The 16657-nt window shown below is 41.3% G+C and overlaps 1 protein-coding gene across 1 annotated transcript in view; it reads left to right on the top strand.

Annotated features, from left to right (window-relative positions):
• Positions 1–16657, top strand: part of Rarb (retinoic acid receptor beta) — a 648871-nt gene that overhangs the window by 293812 nt on the left and 338402 nt on the right. Inside the window, exon 2 of the mRNA XM_028875672.1 lies at positions 14311–14760. Coding sequence (XP_028731505.1) covers positions 14583–14760 — 178 coding nt within the window. The 5' untranslated portion in view covers positions 14311–14582. The remainder of the gene's footprint in view (positions 1–14310; positions 14761–16657) is intronic.

The raw sequence follows: 16657 nt of genomic DNA, 5'->3' as shown, positions 1-16657 counted from the left end.
TTTTTCTGTTTATTTTTTATTCAAATGACTTGTCTTTTGGAAAAAGTGAGGGATTAAAATTAGCTACTGTTAATAGCTTGATATTAATGTGTGTCTTTAAATCTAGTAGTACATTTTTATGAAATTAGGAACATAAGAATTTAGTTACATATATGCTTAAGATAGTAATGTCTTCTTGGCTAACTGTTGTCCCCTTGATTAGGATAAAGTGTCCCTCTTTATCTCCTCTGGTTAATTTTAGTTTGAAGTGTATTTTGTCAGACATTAGCCAGTGGCACCGCTCACTTCCTAAACCCGTTAGACCGGAGAACTCTGGTCTATCCTTTCACTCTAAGGCAATGACTACATTTAGATCTAAGATGTATTTCTTGTGGATAACAGAAAGATGGATTTTGTTTCTTGATCAACTCAGCCAGCCTGTGTCTTTTGATGGAAGAATTGAGGCTATTCATATTTAGTTATCACTGAAATGCATATTAATTTCTGTCGTTGTGTTGATGATTATTTTAGTAGTGTTGTTTGTGTTCTCAGTGATATTTTGAACTCTAATAATTATGGCTTCATATTTCTTTCTGTAGTCTTTTGGTTGTGCTCATTCCTCTCTTCAGCCCCAAATATTGCTTCCTATATTTTCTGTACATTTGGTTTGTTGGATGTAATTTTTTAGACTGTATCTATCATAGAAAGTTTTTCTTTCTCATTCAACTGTGTCAGATAGTTTTGCTGGGTATATTAATATAGGTTGGCTGTCATGATCTTTCAAGATTTGGAATGCACTGCTCTAGGTTCTTCCGGCTTTTAAAGTTTGCAATGAAAAATTGGTTGCTATTTTGATGTGTTATCTTTATATATGACTTATGATTTTTTTTCCTTGCAGCTTTTAATACACTTTCCTCATTCTGTATTTTTGGTATCATAACTGTGATAGTCTGTGGGAATTTTCTTTTCTAGTCTTGTGTCTTTTTGATCATTTGTGTGTTTTCTTGTATGGATATGTCTTTCCTTCATTTGGGAAAGTTTTCTTTTATGATCTTGTTGAAGATCTGGTTTATGCCATTGACTTGGGATTCTTCTTTCTCATATATGCATATAATTTGAAAGTTTGGTCTTTTGGTGGTGTCACGCATTTACCATATGTACCTTTCCTGTGTTTTTAAATTGTTTTCATACTCCTTGCCTGTTTCCTCCAGATCCTCTACCTTACCTTCAAGTCCTGATATCCTATCTTCTGCTTGATTCATTCTACTTGCGAGGCTGTCTTTGGAGTTTTGGAGTTAAGTTACCGGATTTTTCAGTTCCTTGTTTGTGTCAGCTTAGTTCTTGTCAACATTTCTATATCGTTATTAAATTCCAGTCTTAAATACTGCATAGTTTTGGTCCTGTCCATTATTGTGTTTTTTTGCATCATTCGGGCATTCGTTCTCTTTACATTCTTTCACTTCAATTTCATTGAATTGTTTCTTTGTGTCTTTTTTAAGCACCTTGACTTATCTTTTAAAGTTTATTATTGTTCTTTTAAAAGTCTATGTCCTGGATATCATCTGGATAACTATCTTTGGTATCTCTATATAACTGGTAGGTTTTGGAAGGGAGATGCTGACTTGATCATGCTGTTTATATTTTTGCGATGAGATCTGGATATGTTGTGGTATTCTTTTGTTCTGTATCTTTTTGGATAGAGCAGGCTGGAGCAAAAGAGAAGATGTGCCAGTCTGGTTGGGCCTAGAGTTTGGAAATGGCTTAAGTTAGATAAAGTCAGCTGGGCACAGTAGGATGTATGTGCCAATCCAAGTCTGGAGTGTAGGGCAGATCTGGAGTTTGGGGAGAGTGTGTAGATGGAAGGATCTAGTAGACTCAGTAGGATAGACCATGTAGAAGGATGTGCAGGATCTTTCTGGGTAAAGAGGTTGAATGTGATGTTGGAGGAGCCTGTGAGTTGAGGGGCAGGAAGGGAGGATTCCCCGAAGAAGCCTAGAGGTTGGTAGTCAAGCAAACAGGGGTGAACAGACTAGGCTGGGCACTGACTGTGGGACCTGGGCTAGTTCTAGGGAATTGGAGGAAAGTGTTTAGAAGGGCAGACTCACTCACAAGGCTAGGCACTCAGGAAGGATGTGCAGGATCTGGCTGGGTGGAAAGGTTGGATGTGACATGGAGGGGCCCCATGTCTAGCTATTTTCTTAAAGCTTACTCCATTGTCTTCCACTGGGTATAACCCCTAATGAGATCCTGCAAAGAGTAAAAATAGTATTAAAAGACTGAGTCCACACTGTGGCAAGATGAGGATTTACAGTCTGTTTGAAATATATATATATATATATATATATATATATATATATAATCTATTACATATATAATCTTTTTTATTTGGTTTTTGCCTTCCATATAAAGACTGTGTCTTTAAAACAGTGCTTGCCAACTAAATTCTATGCCTTGACACAGAGTTAGTATAATTTTTAGATCTCTTCCCTTAAACCTTGAGCCTGATAGTAAATGAGTACTAGAGTCAGAGTCTCTGTCTCACCTGGTCCCTCTGAGGCCCTCCCAGGCTATGAGAGGTTGAGGAGATCAACTTTACAGATCCACTTCCTCTCTTCTATTTTTAGAGCACAGTTAGAAAGCTCTATTCTTTGGAACTTAGCTGATTCTCAATTTGTTTAAAATACATCTATACTTATATTTCACTTCCTAGAGTAGATGCTTTCCCTCAAATTATAAGCATGTTTCAGTCTTTAAATGCTAAATAAATATTCAATACTTCCTATTTAAATTCACTGCTATGGGAAACTGATAATGACTCCTGCTCTATTAATTTTCCTCTAATAAACTGAATATGAAAACATACCAGAAGTTTATTTCAAATAAAAATGGATATAAAAGCTTAATCAGTTAATTATAGCTGTACTTGTCTATATTTTCCATATTAAGTTATTAACAGCAAGTGCTTGGGAACCTCAAGCCTGTCCCTTTATGTGGCTCTCTTCCAGCACTGTACCAACCATGAATGGACATTTCAGATCATAATTTTCATATGCAATGTGACATGCCATACATGGTCTGTAATCCCAGCCAACTGAAGGCTGGGTGTCTTCCACTAGAAGGGCCAAGTTAGCACTCAGTGAATAAGGCTTGTCTGAGGCCTAAAGCCTAAATAGAATGTGGATGATTGCTTCAAGAAAGGAAAAATGGGGACTGGAGAGATGTCTCAACAATTAAGTGTGCGTACTGCTCCCGAAGAGAAGCTGAGTTCTCAGTATCCACATCAAGCAGATCACAACCTCCTATAACTCCAGCTCCAGAGAATCTGATGCCCTCCTCTGGCCTGTGTTTGAACTTCCACCCACATGCACATATACATAACTTAAAAATTAAAAGTAAACAATTAAAACAAGAAAGGAAAAATGCACAAGAATTTGAGCATTGAAAATGCACTAAAACCAGCTCTGGAAGCACAGCTGTCTCTCCTGTGACTCATTTCATGTCTGTTGTCAGACACCTTGGTTCTCTCTCTTCATGTCTCCCTATACTCACACATGACTTCTTAGACTCCTAGTTTCTTCCAACTTAATATTCTGTAACTCTTTCCATTTCTATATCATCTATCATCTGCCTGTCATCTACTTATCACCTATCACCTGCCTGTCTGTTTAGCTATCCTTCTACCCATCCTTTAAAAATCAGGGCTGTATTGGTATTTGTTTTACACTCAAAAGCAGCACAGTGTAAATTTCTAGCTATCATCTGTCAATCATCTATGATCTATTTCTCATAATGGATAGCAAGATCCTGACAGGCCAAGGGTTTCCTATCTAGTGTAGAGACTCCATAGGACAAATCCCTTCAAAGCCACTCAGAAGTCACTTCAACAGCCACTGGTCACCTGCTCCATCTTGAGAGCCAGATCTTGTCTCTGAGCAGCCATTATGCTGGGGTTGCTTAGTAGATTGTACAGTAGCAGGTATGGAAACCATCTTGAAAGCAGTTCCCTGTTGCTGCTTGCTTCAAGGAGACGTTTATTCTGACTCATGCCCCATCTGTGGGAAAGCATCTAGGAGAACCCTGAATCTCGGGACTTGTGAGCATGCATGTGCAATAACAGTGGGCCGAGTGCTGATGCCCTAAAACCCATGTTTACGTTGCTGATCCCATAATTTATGGAACTGGAATCTTCAACTTGCATGCATTCTAATGTATGTATAATTCTGTCTTCTTTTCTGAAAGTCCTGTTTTTACTTTGTGGTTAACAGATTGAATCTTGCAAAAATGACCTTAAAAGGAATATAAAGGACATTCTGAATATGCATGGAAAAAATCTTCAATATATCACATGACCTCTCCTGCTGCAGAAGAAGCCATTCAGGTTTCTTTCTCTACTCACTTGGTGGTCTATGGATATCCATGACTGTATCTCATTCCTAAACAGCTCTCTGCTATTTCCTTTGTTCCTAAATTGAATTGCAAAGGGATAAGATATACAACTTTTGTGCCAAATTTAATTCTCCCATTGTGGCACTGTTTGGTTTGAGGTAAACATAACTTTATTCACAATATTTGTGATGAATATCCCAAATATAAGGCAGGATGCAAGGTCACCAGGCAGGCAGAATGTGATTCAGTCACTTGCCTTTTCTATCAGGAACAGTAGTAAAAGTAATTGAGAGGATTTGTGCTAAGCTGAGCATTTTTGCTTAAAAACGGGTATTTTCTAGAAGCATTGGTGAAATACTAAGTGGTGTTACCTAGAACCAATGTATTAAATAAATAGAGAGGTTTAAGCTATGGCACATCAGGAAATAACCACTATGCCTATCATGTCTGTTTGTGGTCAGTCTACAGGTTCTAAATCAGCCATAGAAAGGAAAGAAAAATGTCCGATTTACTTTTCAAATTTTATCTTTTTTAGTGCCTGTTTATTTATTGTTGTTACTCACACCAACCATGGAGCCACTAAATTGCAGTTAAGGGGGGTGACAAGTGTTTTCTCTAAAAACCAACCTCTTTTGTTGTTTAGATTACATTTGAAAGCAGCACAATGTAAACAGTTCTCTCCAGGTGGAGTGGCAGAATCCTCCTCTCAAAGCAGGCCCTGCTAAGAGCCCTGTCTCCAGGCTGTACTCCTCAAGTAAACACACAGTTAGGGATGCATATTCAGTGTCATTGCAAGTATGTGACTAAGACAAGCCACATCTATCACTACTATCTATCATCTGTCTGTCTTTTATCTATCATCTGTCAATCATCCCTTTATTATCTACTGTCTATCATCTGTCATCTATAGATCATATATCTATCATCTAACCATATATCAATCATCTATTTTTTATTTACTATCTGTGATTTCTCTATATCTATCTATCTATCTATCTATCTATCTGGCTGGCTGGCTGGCTGGCTGGCTGGCTGGCTGAATATCTGTCTATCTATCTATCTATCTATCTATCTATCTATCTATCTAGTATTTGTAGAGGGTATTTGACATAGCCCATTTGCAGACCCATGACAGCAGATCAATTCCTCTTTGTTCAGCTCAATACGGAGCCAATACTTTCTCTCTTTTGCTATATATAACAATTCTGACATCTGTTGACCAAACCTTATTTTAGCTAACATCTTTAGTGAAACTTTTCCTTATCATTATTCTTTAAGTCCCTTTATATCTAGAGAATCTAGAACTAAGGATATGAAATCTAGCCAAGCAATCAGTTTTATATCTAGCAAAACTGATATAGAATATTTCAGAACATATAGATTTAAAAAATTCACTTAGCATGTACCATTTTTTATAAAAAGATAATAAAATTCTTTTAAAAAACGAAAAAAAAAACTATCCAAATGATGAAGAAACAGAACAAAAGACGAAGACATGAAACCTGGGAACATCAGTGGAAGAAAAAAGCCCTAGCTGGAAATCCACAGGAGATAAGAAAAACAGCCTGTCAGCTCTGCATAAGTAATGTCTTTACCTGTGGACCTCTTTTATCCTGTGATGTCTTCTAAACTGTTTGTCACAAAGTTAGAGAAAAGTCTACTCATAGAAAAAAAGTGTGTAAACAAAGCCACAGGATCAACTTAATTCATAAAAAACAAACAAACAAACAAAAAACTGTAAAGCTTTCCCAGAAAGGATCTATGAATGTAGCACATCACGTGACGGAGCTGGAAGACTGTCTTGCCATCATAATAGAAGCATAATGTAAATGATCAAATGATTTTCACTTTTAAAGCTATGAAGCTAACTTGAGAGTAATAATAACGAGGTCTTATATGTAAGAGAGAGCTGCACCACGCAAACAGTGGGAACCTATAGATAAGAAAAAATTTAAAACTATGAAAAAAGACTTTAAGTTGATTTTCTGTAAATATGGGCACAACCAATGACAAAAAGGCCCGTTAGAATGGCTTCAAGGTGTGGTTTCCAAGGGAAACACTAAGGATACAGACAGGTTCAGAGCAGCTCTAGCATGTAAGACAAGAGTGAGACAACCATCCTGGGGCTGTCAGCAGGCCAGCCTGCCCTTGTGATAAACCATGCTGTACGGAACACAGCGATGCTTATTCAGTGATGGCTTGTGTGCGGCTGCCTCATCCACAGCAGAGGTGAGCATTTCTAGAATTCCTGCCCTGGCTCATTCCACAAGTTTGTCACCTTCTCCTTGGGTGCAGTGGCATCTTTAATGGCCTTGTGAAAATGGGGCCCTGTGGGCTGACCTAGAGGGTCTGATTTGCTGGGCCTCTCAGTTGGGCCTGAGACGTTGTCAGGTTTTTCATTTTTGTTTCAATTGAAAATATATCTATTTTTTAATAAAATATATTTGGGTTATGGTTTATCCTCTCCAACTCCTCTCAGATCCTCCCTGTTTCCCTGTGTACCCAAATCCGCACCCTTTCACCCTCTTATTAGGCATATAATAATAACAATAAAATAAAATTAGATAAGAACAACAGCAACAAAGGAATAGGAAAAAAACAAACAGAAGAAAAAGAGCCAAAGAAAAAGCCCAAGACACACAAGTAGACACAGAGACACATACATTTGCACATGCAGAAATCCCATAGAGATACAAAACCAGAAGCCATAATATATACACAAAGAACCTGTAAGGAAAAAAAGAAAATGCCCTGACAAAGCCTTATGAGATAAAGAACATCCACAAATGCCCATGAGTTTGTTTTGTGTTGGCCATCTGCCAAGCATGGGGTCTGTCCTTAAGAAGAGTTTGTTTCCCCAGTGACAATCCAATGGAGAAAAACTGATTTTTCATTTGTGAGAAGTTATCAGTTGCAGCTAGCTACTGGGTTAGGGATGAGGGCTTGTGTCCACTCCCCTTTAAGTTAGAACTCAGTCAGGACCAGACCTGTGCAGCCCCTGTGCATGCTGCCACAAGTATCTGTGAGTTCAGACCTGTGCAGCCCCTGTGCATGCTGCCACAAGTATCTGTGAGTTCAGACCTGTGCAGCCCCTGTGCATGCTGCCACAAGTATCTGTGAGTTCAGACCTGTGCAGCCCCTGTGCATGCTGCCACAAGTATCTGTGAGTTCCAGACCTGTGCAGACGCTGTGCATGCTGCCACAAGTATCTGTGAGTTCAGACCTGTGCAGCCCCTGTGCATGCTGCCACAAGTATCTGTGAGTTCAGATGTTCATGGGTCCTGCTCTGCTTAGAAGGCCTTGCTTTTTTAGTTTTCTCCATTCCCACTGGCTCTGCTTCCTGCCTCCTCTTCTGCAGGGTTTCTTGAGCCTAAGGGGAGGGACTTGATAGAGTCATCCCATTTAGGACAGAGTGTTCCAAGGTCTCTCACTCTCCAGCTGTGAGTCTCTGTATCAGATCCCATCTACTACAGGAAAACCTTCTCTGATGATGGCTGAGTGAGACACTGATCTATGGATATACCAGAAAGTTGTCGGGAGTCATTTCATTGCTGAGTTTCTTTGGCAGAACCAAAGCGTTTTGTTTTGCCCTGGGTTCCTGAGGTTCTCGACCATCTCAGCGGTGTCAGGACTGGATTCCATCTCAACGGGTGAGGTTTGTACTAGCTCGTTGTTCAGAGAGGTCACCGCTGTGGATCAGAGTTAGTAGCTGGGTTGCTGCTTCCCTTTCTCCTCTGGCAGCACACAGCGTTCCTTCCAGTAACGGGAACCCTAGTCAGTACAGGGAGGCTCTAGGTGGGCACGGGCTCAACGTCGCGGTGCTCCATGAGTTGTGTAGGGGTGGTCTCCAGGGTGGGACCTTGTCATCAGTTTGTGGAGGGCAAGCATAGCCTCAGCAGTAGCCTGGGTTGTTTGGGGCTTCCTATGGGGTCCCTTGGTTCATCGGTTTGATTAGATATAACCCATTCCTGGAACTTGAGGCTTCGTTTGGTGATGAGATGTCCAGATGGGGCTCTGTCTTCCCTGTTACTCAGTGATTCTGTTTGGATTACCTTTATATATGTATATGGTTTAGGAAGCTTCTACTGTATTAGGTTTTGATATGACCCTTCAAATGACCCTTGGTTTTAGCTGTCTCTCCCTGTATTCCTTCCTTCATCCCCTTCTTCGCCTCTCCCCCCATCCATTTGATCCTCCTGTTACAGTCCTCCAATCACTTCATAACTATCTATTCTGCTTCCCCTTCCCAGGATAATTCAATGCTGCCCTCTAGTCCCTTACTCTATACCTAACCTCCGTGGTTATATGGATTGTAGCTTGTTTGTCCAAGACTTGGCAGCTAACATCCACATATAAGGGAAGACATACCATATTTGTCTTTTGGGGAGTTACCTCACTCAGGATGATTTTTTTTTTCTAGCTCCATCTGACTTTGTCGGTTTTAACAAATGTTCAGGGGACTGTTAAGACTACCATCTCAGGGACACACAGAGAGAACCATTTGTTAAAGGACCTATCTGATTTTAAAACATCATGTGTAAATATTGTGTTATAAAATGTGGTTTAAATGGTGGGAAGTCTAAAGTTGGAATTGTGAATGCAATTTTTAGTGAAAATGAACATAAAATAAACCTGAGGCAAGAGAAAAGAAACAAGAGATAACTACCATCATTTAAAACAATTTTCAATGTAACAAAAATATTAGTAAGACTGGAGAAAAAATACTGCATTTATTAATGTCTCTTAACTGAGGCTTCTAAGCTGTCATGAACACCATGACTAAGAGCAACTTAGGGAGAAAAGAGTTTATTTCAGCTTACAGAACCCTATCACAGTCCATCATCCAGGGAAGTCAGGACAGGAAGTGAAGCAGAGGCCATGCAGGGGCACTGCAGGGGCGCTGCTTATGGGCTTGCTCAGCCTGCTTTCTCATGGACCCCAGGACCACCTTCTCAGGGAGGCTCCACCCACAATGGCCTGGGCCATCCCACATCAGTCATTAATTAAGAGAAGCCCTACAGGATTGCTTTTAAACTAGTCTTACAGAAGCTTTTTCTCAATTGTGATTCTGGCCTGTTAGAAACTTCTAACTTGTGTCTAGCTGACAATAAAGAAGCCAAGAAAATTAATAAGAAGCGGTCACAGGTACAGTGTGAATATTAAGATAGCAATGTCTTCCACTACACACATACACACACACACACACACACACATGCACACGCACACACACATATACACGTCTCTCTCTCTCTCTCTCTCTCTCTCTCTCTCTCTCACACACACACACACACACACACACACACACACACACACACGCACACACGCGCACACACACGTCTCACACACACATGCACACACACACACACACACACACACAAATGCATACACACACGCACGCACGCACGCACGCACACACGCATGTACGCATGTCACACAGACTGTAGATAGACCCGTGTCTCCCTCCCAGCTGGTTTGCGGAAGACAGACTGGAAAACAGTTTACATTGGGAAAATAAAAACTTGACATTATCTTCTGAGTTTTAAAAAATATTTTAAAAATGTTGTTTGGTTACTATGTTTTAGCAAAGTACTTGTTCTCTGGATATCAGAGTTTGGATTTTCATTTATCATGCCCCCCCCCCTTTCTCCTGGCTCTTTCATAGATGATAAAATTGATACTGCAGAAGCTCTGGGTGGTGGACCTGAGACCTCTCGGCCCATCTCATTTTCCCCTCCTCATCCTGTTCATCTGTGCTTTGCCTCAGGTGGGAAAGGAACAGCCCAGATGAGCCCAGACTGAACTCAGGCATGACAGGAAAGGGCTTGCTAATACCAGTGACCAGCTTTGTCTCCACAAGCCTGAAACAAAGGACATTTGCTTCCAGGAATCCCTTAATCAGTCACACATGTGGACAGGGGGGACATCCCACACAGTCCACCAACGAACAGGACTTTTCCAACCAGAATTGCTTCCTTTCCTCCTTATTAGCATAAATTATTCTGCTGTTGGCCCTGTTTCATCTATTTATTTATTTATTCATTTATTTATTTATTATTTATTTATTTATTCTTCAAGATTTCGAGCATGCTACACAGGCAGACAAGATGTTGGCAATTTTTAGGATTTGAAAGCAAGGAGAAAGGGGAGATTATTGTGGGTAGCCTCAGTCCCTGGTTGGTATATATATTAAAAAAAAAAAAAAAAAAAAAAAAAAAGGACAGCTTTAAAAATCAGAGAATTGTGCCCTGCGGGGGCGAGCTTGCTAAACTGTCAGCTCTCACAGTTAATGAGCTAGTTTGTCAGATGGAGAGAGAAAAGACCATTGTAACAATGCTGAGCTTTGTGTGGGATTTCAAAATCAGATTGACTGGGAATGCAGCAAATACTGAACAGCATTGTTTTATTTTCTAATTAATTTGCCTCAAACTACAAAATAAAAGTACTAAATATGTAGAATGGAGTATGCTTTTGAGAAGAGAAAACACCCAAAGCATTTACCTCCGCTGAAGTAATGTGCATCCCACTCTGTTTCTTCTCATGCGGCTTGAGCTTTCAAGAGACAGTGATGTTTTCGGTGAGGTATCTTTCTAGGGCTCCTGTTCACAAACCGAATGGAAACACCACCTCCTCTTTAGAGAACAGGGTATGCTAGAGAACCTGGACTTTCCCTATGGACAGTGGTCCTTTTAGTACCCAGGGGCCAAGGATTGAAGGAAGGCTCAGGTGGACAGCATCTGAGCTAGGACAGAGCTAATGTCACACCCACACGTGGGTTCTCTCCTCTGTGGGTGGCAATTGATGTGACACGCCATCTCCTAGGTGTGCAAGCTCTGCCCAGGGCAGAGGGAGCAGAGGAGATGGCACTGTTCAAACCCTTTTTAAGTTCTGCCTCTGCCACAGATGTGTGATGTGGGGGGAAGATGTTTAAAGCCATGGAGACTCAGCAGCTTGTCCAAAAGGTGGAGCTGGTCCCCACAGCCATGTGAGACTTCTCAGAGGCTCAAAGCTATGAGCTTACTTTACCTCAGGGGCCTGCCCTGTGGTAAAGACACAGAGGTTATATTGGGACATTTTAGGGCCCATGAGTGCTCAGGAAGGTATATGAGTAACAGTTTTCCCCTCATCCACACCCATCTTTCTCTTCTTCAATTATCTGGCCCAAATTTGAGTAATAATATTTTTCTCTTCAAGGCTGCTATGATGCATTCTCCTTCATCTCCAGCCCAAAGTCTCTTTTCCAGCAAGCTTGTCCTCAGAACATTATTTATTGAGAAATGCGTGTTTAAAGTGAAACTTCACCAAGTATTTACTGTATACCAGACATTGGTCTTCTGTAGAGGATCCCATTTCATCTTCTCTGTGATCCTCTAAAGTAAATTATATAAGTATACACATTTTACACTATTTAAAAAGCACACTATATTGAGAATCGAGATCATTTCCCCAAAGTTCAGACTCATGATTGAACCTGGGCATCTGGCTCTAGAATCCTTCTCTGTACAACTGAAAAGCTCCCAGAGTCTGAGTTCAGAGCTTGTCAACCAGTGGGCTCCAAAGTTTGGAAGATCCTGCTGAATGTGGTTACCATGGTAATGCTAATCATGTGAAGTATACAGTCAGTACTGAGAACTGAGGTGAGGCTTCTCCCATCCCCACTCTCAAAATGCTAGGTAGATAATTCGTGGAATATGCTTTGTAGAGGCTGAGCAATTGAGCCCCCATTAAGGACATAACTTCTACCAAGATTGTAAATCCCCCATGAGTACAGGGACCATATTACACATCTCCAATGTCTGCACTCGTACCTGACACGTGACAGTTAGTCAAGACTGATGGATGAGTGAGTGGACAGACAGACAGTGGTCCATCATTCACACTGATGGAGGGAGAAAAAGATATAGTAATGGAATGAGTGTTGGAGTGATGGAGGGATGAGGTGATGGGTAGATAAATGAATGGATAAATTGAGTGAGGTAGGAATAGATGGAGAAATGAGTAAATGGCTTGATGATTTATATTAAACAATCCATGTTTAATAGATGAATACAATGTATAGAACTTAGAAGATAGTATAGGCATACATTTTAAAATAATTACATGGTAAATTTTTCTATATACATATACATATGAATTTACAAATGCAACCTGTTGAGTCCATTCAATGTTGGTTGTACACGTTTCTAAGGCTGACTCTTCACTTGGTATTGGTTAACCAATTAGGAGGCACATCCCTGGGGAAGACTAATTCTCAGCCTGGGCAATCATTAATTTTCATAGCTCTTCATCAAGGGGTGGAGCCTTGTGAGGTTTCCCTAACCCCTCTTGGCATGTTAACTAGGTTTTCGTTGTGCAGTCTTGTTTAGGCAATCACATTGTTGGGATCTGTAGCTCCCCTGTCCTATTCCGAAGACACAATCCCTTAGCAGACGTCCTGGTCCTCTTGCTCTCCCAGTCTTTGTGTTCCCTTATTGAAAGTTCCCTGAGCCTTAGATGGAAGGGTTGTTTTAAGTGTTAGGGTTAGGTTCAGTATGGTCAGTTCTCTGCATTTTTGAACAGTTGTGGATTTCTGTAATACTCTCTGTCTTATGCAAAAAGAAGCTTCTCTGCTGAGGAATGAGGGCTACTGTTCTCTGAAGTATAAGGATAAGTATTTAGAATGTACTTGGAAACTCTGCTGGTTTAGGAAAATGGCAGTAGTGGGTTCTCCCCAGGTAGTTGGCTATGTTTACAGTTACATTTATGAATTCCCTCCTATTGAGTGAGCCTTAAGTCCAATTATACAGCTGTTGGTTGCTCCCAAGTTATAAATGCTGCTATTGCACCTTAAAGGATATCTTGTCATGTTGATCATCATTGTGGTCTGTAGATGTCACATCTGGGTGAGAGTATTGATTGCTTTTCTCTCTTGACAGCTTGCACAGCCCTTTCTAGTACTATGTATGAGAGTTGGTCCTCTAACATGAGGCTTGCAACACAATTCTAGCTTAATTCTTCCAAATCTTGTGTCTGAAACGTGTGGTGTCTTCAGCAGTGGGAACTTACCTTAAAATTCTGGGAGGCAACCAAAGGCAGTGGCAATTGCCTGTATTTCTTGAGTCTCTTGAGCTCTCCTAAACAACTCAAAAGAAGGTTTCTCGTGTCTGGTGCTGGAGTTTTTGTTGGATAGTCTATGGCTCTCAGGGGAGCGTTGTCACCCCCAAGTAACATTACTTCATATGTAATTTATATAAATATGAGTTAATATGACTTTCCGGGGCTTCTTCAAATATCCTTAGTGTTATTTACCTTGGTATTGTTCTTATGGGCGTAATAACAAGAAGAAACTGACCTAAAATGTCCCACTGGGTTCCTTAGCGTTCTTCACATTAAAATGGAGCTTTCTCTTGCAGCTGTATTTTCCTGTTTGTGTGCTATTCCAAACGGCCACAGTGAAATCCAAACTTGTTCCTGTACAGGATGTGCAAGCTTGGTGGCACATAGGCTAGGCTGCATCACACAAGCAGTTTCCCTAAAGAGCAAGATTTTTATCCATTCAGCAAATGCTTACCGGGTGCCTGTTCATGCTCAGGCGCTCTTCTAAGGGCTTGAAGCATAGATGCAAACAGGACAAACACTGTGAGCATGGGGACAGGAAAATAAATGCTTTCACGTGGCCATGGCGAAACATGAGGCAAGGAGAGGTGGACTATAGGGAACAGAGTTCAGAAAGGAGCTTGTAGTTAAATAAAAGAGGATCAGTCACGATAAAATTATATGTAGATGTTTAGCTTATACTATAGTGCTTGAATTTGAGAAAAATCAAAACCATAAAATAGTAAATACATGGGACCAAGAAGGAATTTGGAGTTCTGAATTATTAATAATTTTTTGTACAATAATTTGATAAAGTGAGAAATATCTTAGATTTGTGATGCATCGGTTGTTTGTTTGCTTGTTTTCTTACAGGATTAACAGCCCTGGAATCTGAAGGTCCCTGGTGCCACTGAACCCTAAGCTGAGCAGCTGGCCAACATCAGCCCCTTCCTGTCATCAACAAAGCAAAATGGGAGGCAGAGAGAGCCGGCACGGAGGAAGCCAGATCAGCAGGTGAACCCTCTTGCTTTGGCCAGGACCTTGTTCAGCCTCATTTTGCCCACGTCTGCCTCTTGTGTGTGGTTTGGGACCTATAGTGATGTGTGCCCGCCCTAGAGCACCTGACCTTCAGTGAAGCTTGAAGCATGAGCACCAGCAGCCACGCATGCCCAGTCCCGGCAGTGCGTGGACACATGACTCACTACCCAGCGGCACCCTACCCAATCCTGTTCCCACCTGTCATCGGAGGACTCTCCCTGCCTCCACTCCACGGTCTCCATGGCCACCCACCTCCGAGTGGATGCAGTACTCCCTCACCAGCCAGTAAGTACTGGGGGCCTTTGCCCTGGCGAGGTCAAAACAGTCTGGTAAACAGGCTCCTTTCCGTTATGTTGGTTTCTCTCGGTCTAGAATTCTACCGGAAATTCTGTGGGAAGAAATAGGTGCAGTGATGATGAAATGTGATGTGACCTAAAAGGTGAACTTTAGGATTTGATGTATGCTAAGCAGCTGAGCCACTTGCCATTTTTTATCAAGGCACAGCGGTGGTCAGCACATGAGGCTGAGGTCCCTGGAAGAAACTGACTACTAGAACGTGCACTTCGAAGTGAGAGATGGAACTGTAAAGGCCACTGGTTCTCCTGAAGCTAGAGTCTAATTCACGTGATTTTCCCCTGGGTATTGTGTTACCGATGATGCTGTCTGTCAACTCTTGTCACATGGTTTGCTGGGTCCCCTGCTACCTTGGGTTCTGTGCTGAGTTGCTTCTAACCCAAGATCATTTCTTGACTGATGTATAAGAAGTGCTATGAGAAAGGAAAAAGATTCTGAGAATTTCAAGCCTATAGAAAGTATTCGTATTATATGGTTTTTAAGAGTTCTGTCTGAAGACCGAGCTGTGACACCAATGAGCTTGTCTAACTTTGGGGAAGTGCGTGTAGTTGTTATCTGGAGATGGAAGGAGTGTTGGCTCCTGTGATGTGGCGGACATTAGTGATGTGTTTTTCTATGTTCATTCTTTCTAAGAATCAGCTAGAGCTCAGTGTCGCCCTCTCTCTTGGTGCTTCATGTCCTGCTGCTCCTGTGAAAATCCCTTCAAATACCTGGTTTGTCTCTAAAAAGTTCATTATTTGAAGTAGTGCTTTAACTTTGTTTTCTATTTTGTTCATGGTGCTCAACTTTTCCTCCTGCCTCCTTCTTCACACACAGGTACAGGGGAGCTTGTTCCACCTAAAGATCCCTTTCGCATTAGCAATAGGGCCATCAAAATTAGCAGAGGATGAATGACAGACAGACAGTTGGGATTTGGTGACATGGATATAAATCACCATCACAGAGTGATCATGTCCGCTAAATTCTGCCTTGTTTTCCATCTTGGAATGACCCAATTGTAATTCATCTCCCCTGTGTTTTAGGTTTCTGGCCTTAGCATAGGATCATGAGAGTCCCTGAAATACTTAGCAACCTTCTCTCCGCCTGACACACAGCATATCCTAGCAGGTTTCTGTTCTCACATAGGAAGCATATTTCATTGATATGACTGAAAAATTAAGAAATAGGATCCTATCCTGGGAATATAGCAGATTATACTCCCAGGCTGCCTGAAGCCTCCAAATTGATCAACAACAAATCCCAGCAACTTTGGGCTACTTCTGTTTCTGGTTTTACGGAACATTCAGTGTATATATGTCATCCGGAGGAGAGCAATTGGTATCGCACACTGATGCACCTTGCTGGACAGGTACGCAAGTTCAGCGTCATGTTCCTCTCCATTTCCCACAGATTCCTTTGGGGGTGGAGTGTTCTAGAGAGGTAGACTTGGCTATGGTCAAACCCTGCTTACCTCCTGTTTTTATAAATCAAAATTTATCGACATGCAAAACAGTCGTGTTTACATATTGCCTAGAGCATGTTTGGGGCTTAATAAGACTTTGTAGCCCACGAATGTCCAAATATTGTTCCCCTTTATGGAAATGATATACTGACTCTGTTGGGAAGACATGACATGGAAATATGAGTCAGGCCATCCCAAATCCAACCTTGGCCTTTGCCTATGCCATTCACTTTTCTAAGACCCCTCGGTCTGCTGGTGGCTCCACTTCTGTCCCTGTACAAGCAGAGCGATGTCATATCTGAGGCTCCTTTCCCCTCACATACTAATAACATACGAGATGCTGTTGCTGTTTGCTTGAGCCACATTGGCACTGCATTTTCTAGAACA

This window comes from Peromyscus leucopus, chromosome 9, assembly GCF_004664715.2.
Source record: "Peromyscus leucopus breed LL Stock chromosome 9, UCI_PerLeu_2.1, whole genome shotgun sequence".
NCBI classification, from domain to species: Eukaryota; Metazoa; Chordata; class Mammalia; order Rodentia; family Cricetidae; genus Peromyscus; species Peromyscus leucopus.
The sequence above is the reverse complement of the archived record's forward strand: the minus strand, read 5'-3'. Positions and strand labels throughout refer to the sequence as shown.